Here is a 6323-nt window from a genome sequence, read left to right as displayed (position 1 = left end):
ATTATTATGAGTATTTTATGATAAGCATGACATGAGCATTTCACACCGTGCCTAGTTGGCCGGGCAGTCACCGCCAAGGCGGGCAGCTATACGGATACACCATGACCTTCGGGCATGGGCAGACACCACTAGTGGGCGGCATGAGATGGTACCCCGGACGCGGGAGGCCTGGACGCGGGCTAATATTATTGATTATCACACCGTTCCGACATAGACGGGCAGCTTGCATATGATGCATATATGTTATGAGGATGAGTATGAGTAAGATGGCACGCATGATTTCCTTTATGATTATCAGACAGATCCAGATATTTCACGTTGATGTTATCCCTATGTTGTTGATGTTTTCTTTCATTGTTTATGCTTCTCATACTCAGTACAACATTCGTACTGACGTCCTTTCTTCGGACGCTGTGTTCATGCCCACAGGTAGACAGAGAGGAGAGCTTGGCCCAGATCCTCAGTAGCAGTCTGCTGGTTGAAAGCACTCCATTGTCCGGAGGTGCTTAGGATTATCCTTTTGGTATATATGTATATTTTGGGCACGACGGAGTCTTGTTCCGTCCATGTATATACAGTATGTTAGTAGAGGCTCGTAGATACGCAGTGTGGGTTAGATGGTCTCACAAGACGTTTTCATATGCATGTATATTATTTTGATGGCCGAAAGGCAATTGTATATAAAGTATTTATGTTTGTTTAATTATGATTTTCCTACAACTGGTATGTAAATTGATAAAAGAATATTAAATGAGCAAGATAAGTAGTAGAGTGAGCGGTGCTCGGTAACTAGCTCCGGGTACCCGTCGCGGCCCCTAACTGGGTCGTGACACCTTAGATGTCCCAAGTTCCCACTGATCAATAGAGGATGTCCGAGTTTGATGAGTTGGGAACTCTCTTTTTTTGGCGCTCGATCATGTTGTTTGTAGTTGAGAATAAGTCAGTACCGTGATAATATGTAAGCTACAATATACATGCCCTGTCTTAATACAGCTTCCTGGTATTAGGATAGAAGAGGTAAGGTTTATGCCCCCCTCCTTGCTTCCTTGTAATCTTTGATTATCTTATTAACAAAGTAGGGGTCTATGTCAAACCCCCCAGCACCTAAGAAGACAATTTGGGTGTTTGGTTTATGGAAAAAAAAATATTGATAGTACAAAAAAATTATTTAACTCTATATTCTCAATGATGCATGAGAGATTCGGTTTCCACTTTTGATTTCACATGCATGTTCAAATTATTCGTACATTACGTAGCAATTAACATCATATCACATCAAGATACTACAATTTAAAAATAATTTATATTATAAAATAGAATTTTATTATAAGTAGTAAAGTAATTTGCTTGATCTTAGAAATTACACCGACGCACGTGACTCGTGCCAGTTTGCACATGACTGTCCAGTCATAGTATTCTTTTAAAAAAAGTCATTTTATTCTTTTCTTTTATTCAGGGAAGGGCCAAAATCACCAATGTACTATACACCTAGAGATATTTTTACCCTCCGTTAATATTTGAACATTAATTTATCCTTGTTGTTATAAAGTGACACAGTTTGTTTTTATATTTTTGTTTGAATCATATTTCTTCTTATTTTCAAATCCAGCAAACAAAAGCTTAAAGAAAATAAAAAATTTAAAAATTCTATGAAAATATTCAGAGGCCTTGTTAAACGGACACACGCCTATTGGCGAGAATAAACTGGGCTGCAACTTATGAGCCCAATTTATAATGGGCGCGGCCAATTTGCACGATTGTCCTTATTTGGGGGTGGTCTTTAATTTTTGTCCCTCAAATTGGTGGTCCTTAATTTTTGGCCTTCGCTAGAACCCTCGCTCAGTCAAAAATTTTGAAAAAATTCGCAAGGTAGAGTTTAGATTCGCAAGGCAAAATTTGAAACTCAACCTTAAGGTAGAGTTTGACTGCAAACTCTACCTTAAGGTAGAGGTTTGCTTTAAGGCAAAAAGTTTTTTTTTTTTTACTCAGTTGGAATTTTGCAAAATTCTGCCTTAAGGCCTAACTTTGCTACAAAACTCTGCCTTGCGAAATTGTTTTTTTTTGTTTTTACTGAGCCGGGGTTCGAATCTCAAACCTCATGGTATTAGGCGAAGGATAAAAGTTAAAGACCACCAATTTGAGGGGAAAAAATTAAAGACCAGCGCATTTGAAGGACAATCCGCACAAAAAATTGCCTAATATACAACCATGAACACGATTGGTATATCAGTATATGGGTCGTTTTACCACACTTTAATTAGGCCTTTATGTGTGAAGTATGATACATGGAAGCTACTTTAGGACTGTTATTTGGAGTTCTCATTGTTTGCAATGCAGTTGAAAATAGTCTTAGCTTAAAAATGCGGTATAGTATTTGAAAAATAGCCGCACAATTCAAGAAATTTGCCTGCTGTAAGAGAAATTCCATGATAGTGTCTGAATTTGAAAATTTATATAAGAGCCCGTTTGACTTAGCTGTTTTCAGTTTTTTTGAGTGTTTGACTGACCAGCTTATAAGTCATTTTGTGCTTAAAATAAGCCCAAAAAAAATAAGTTGGCCTGTTTGGCTTAGCTTAAAAAGAGCAGCTTATAAGATGTTTTCAGCTTATAAGCTGCTTTTTTTAAGCCCATCCAAACAGGCTCTAAGTCAAACTGCTGCAAGTGAAAAATGGAAGGAAGAGTTCTAATTTGAAACCTTTATACGTGGTGCAGTGTGACGTTGTAATTAATGTTTGTCCATGAAAAGTGATGATCATTCTCATAAACTTCTAACTACTCTATAAATTCAGGCCTTCCAGAAAAACTAAGTGCCTAAGTTAATTTACAGTATATCGTACACGAATATTTTATTGAATCCTGAATAAACTTGCTTATATTTTTTAAAATTGTATACAAACAATCTCTCTTTAAATATTGTGGTATTTCACGTGAAAGCCTTCTACCTTAATTGTGTTGTTCTGTTTTTTCTAACTGAGCAATCATTTCATTGCCACAACAACCTTATGAGGACATGCAACTCATCCATTTAATTAAGGGGACAATCAAATAGATGAACATAAAGACAGAATAAACACACAAAAAGCAAGAGGATAGTCATACATTATATTTCATGTGAACTCTCGACTTCACGTCTTTCGTGTTTTTTATTTCACTTTTTTGATTATTTTTCCAAGAAGGCGTTATTGATGTGAGTGTCATGGCTTCACCAGATTAGATTTAATGATTTCAAGGTAGTTCTTTGGTGTTTATATGTATCTATTTTCTCCGTCACAATTTGTGGGATACTTTTTTTAAGAAAATAATGATACATTTCTATATATTTAGAAACGAAAACTTTAAAAATCTAACTTTAATTACCCTTAATGATCATTTATAACTTCAAAAATATCTAAAGTTTATTTTAGATGTAAGTTTCATTTTTCCATTTTTTTTCTTTAACTTCATGTCCAATCAAATAACATCATCACATAACTTAGCCCGAGGAAGTAATTAATATAATAGTGATAATAAGTAGTGTCTCTATAGTTGGAAAAAGAAATTTGAATAACTTTTGAAACTGCACCTTAATATCCAATATATACACACACACATAAAGAGAGAATGAATTGAGAGACTAGTGCTGCATCAAAATAACAAGGAGTCATACAGAAGCCAATAAAGTTTGGTCAATAACGACGATAAATCAGAAACAAAATAATAATATATTTGAAGAGGCATAATTTTTAATATTGTTTGGTCAATTGACGTATATATGGAAAAAGTAATATAAAAGAAAACATAAAATGATGGAGAGAATGGTCTCCCCTAAACAAAGCTCTTTTAGTGACTACATTGTGGATTCTATCGTGTTGTTGTGTGAGAACAAAACATCTTCAATTTATTAAGTCTAAACCTCTTCTTTCAAAAAAGGATTAGTCAAATATGAAAGACACATTTTCCACATAAAAACCCTTTTTATTGTGTCCGTCATTATCGTCACTTTTTGCATGCCAAGTGGGTTCTAGATTTACATGGAAAAGTGTTTTCTAGTTAATTGATTTAGGAAGCGTTAATACTATCGCGTAAAGCACCTAAAATGAGTTCACAATTTCACATTGCTCAAATAAGGTTTGCACACCATGGCAAAATCATTCTGGTCGGATCGGCTTCTATTTTAGAGCTGGATTGATGAAGTTTGCATGGACTATTATAAATTTTAAATCGGAAGTTGGATATCGATAAATTCACAAAATTATCGCTCGGAATGATTTTTGGTGTGAGATGACTATAGAAAAGTGAATATTCTAGGATAAAATAAAATAAAAAGACTTTACTAGATAAATTCAAATATTTGAATGACTATTTGAGTAACAAACGCCTAAAAAATAGTAAGACCATGACTACAATAGTCTGTTCTTGTTACATGCATTAATATCAAACACAAATGCTTCAACATTGATTCTCAAAACAAATACTTGCATTCAGTGACTAAATCAAATGTACAAAAACCTTAATCCAGACCCTTGTAACTGTTGTTCAATAACATGATTGAGTTTCTCACTCATCTCTATAGTAAAATAATTCTTCCAATCTCCAACTTCCCCTTTACGAAAGAACACTTTATTTTTCTCTCCAGTTGACAATTTCCCATTCGTGTTCACCTCCAAGTTGCTCAAATTCTCAAAGCTACACATTCTTAATATTTCATCCACCACTCCACAATTTTCCTCCTCTATAGAAAATGGACATTCCAAGAATTCAGCTAAGCGTCTAAGCTGAATTTTTGGTTGCTGCTTAATTTCTTCATACATCAAGAAAATTACTTTGTTAGGCTTTTCTGTGCTTTTCTTCCAATAACCTAACAGATGATTCCAAAACGGACCATAAATGCTCACACCCTTACAAAAAAGATCAAACATTTCATCAATGGAATTGGTAGTACCTATGTAATCAAGTCTTATACTATTTGAGAAATGCCACATAGAAATAAATGTGTCCCTAGGATTCCTACATAAGTAAACAAGTTTGGTTCCTGATTCTTGGACAGATTTTGGCAATGAAGCATATGGCAAATGAGTTGACAAAAGTCTAGGTGAAGTGAAGGACGAAAAATTAGGGACTTGTTCATCAATATAGAGTTTAAGTTCCAAATATGGGACAAGATCATGAGGGTTCTTGACAAGTAAAGGGTGATTTTGATCAAATATAGGATGTTTCATTCGATTTGCTAGAGCAAATAAAAGTGATTTTAACCAAGTGGTTCCTGATTTAGGAGTTGTAACAAGGATGATATCACTATCTTGAGCTTGAAAGTGTTGTTGACATGCAATCACACCTTGGATTATTTTTGATGATGTCCAAAAACCTTGGTAATTGTAGATATACGATCCAATCCATCCTTTTTCTTTTGGTAGGATAGAGAGCAATTCCTTACACTCTTCACTTAGATCATGCTCTTGTAAGCATTTGGGAGGAATTTGTGGAGAAGCTTGAGATGTTGTCATGGTTTTAGGATTGGGTGTTTTCTTGTAGTATGTATGATGAAGGTTTACTCATGAGGGTATATATAGAGATGGGATTTACGTTACATACACTGATATGATTAAAAAAAAAAAATTACGATATCAATGAATTTTGACCTATAATAGCAAGTTAATTAAGGTTTTTATCATATTATTAATTAATATTTATCAAGATATTTACTTATAATTATATTACTTAATAAGTAACTTGATTGTATAAATATTTTGTACACCACAAATACATAAAAACTTAAAACTCATAAACATCATAATATGGCTGACATCGTCTACTCCCTCCGTCCCATTTTATGTGAAGGTGGACTTGACACAGAGTTTAATAAAGAAATGAAGACTTTTAAAATTTGTGAGCCAAAACAAGCCTTAAACATTTGTGTGACTGTAATCATCTTATAAAGTTAAATTATTTCTAAATATATAAAGATGTCATTTTTTTTTGGACTGACTAAAAAAAAAGTGCCATAAAGTGAGGACGTAGAGAGTATAATTTACAATCTATGCCTAGAAAAACCAAGCGCCCCTACATGATGTAGTACTTTTCTACTTTTTTGCTAATGACCGTGACTGTATAGAGGTAGAAGCCAACTCCTTGTAATATTTGAAAATAGTCATAGCTTTAAAATGCGGTAGAGTATTTGAAAAATAGCCGCACAAACTTCAAGAAATTTGCCTGAAGTTCTAATTACTGTACGAGAGAACTCCAGGATAGTACCAGGATTTGACACTTATACAAGTCGAGTTGCTGTAAGTGAAACTCTTCCATATAAAGAGTTCAAATTTCCCTTCCATTGCCTATGTGGGATT

General features: G+C 34.2%; 1 protein-coding gene across 1 annotated transcript; it reads right to left on the bottom strand.

Moving 5' to 3' along the window:
• Positions 1-4297: 4297 nt before the first annotated feature.
• Positions 4298-5501, bottom strand: LOC132642846 (cytosolic sulfotransferase 12-like). The gene has a single exon (XM_060359871.1). It carries the CDS (start codon positions 5481-5483, stop codon positions 4473-4475), a length of 1011 nt encoding a protein of 336 aa, XP_060215854.1. The 5' UTR covers positions 5484-5501; the 3' UTR covers positions 4298-4472.
• Positions 5502-6323: the final 822 nt, after the last annotated feature.

The sequence above is a fragment of the Lycium barbarum genome, chromosome 5, assembly GCF_019175385.1.
Source record: "Lycium barbarum isolate Lr01 chromosome 5, ASM1917538v2, whole genome shotgun sequence".
NCBI classification, from domain to species: Eukaryota; Viridiplantae; Streptophyta; class Magnoliopsida; order Solanales; family Solanaceae; genus Lycium; species Lycium barbarum.
The sequence above is the reverse complement of the archived record's forward strand: the minus strand, read 5'-3'. Positions and strand labels throughout refer to the sequence as shown.

Coding starts and splice junctions, on each gene's coding strand:
- LOC132642846 (XM_060359871.1), bottom strand. CDS start 5,483: ATGACAACATCTCAAGCTTCTCCACAAATTCCTCCCAAATGCTTACAA.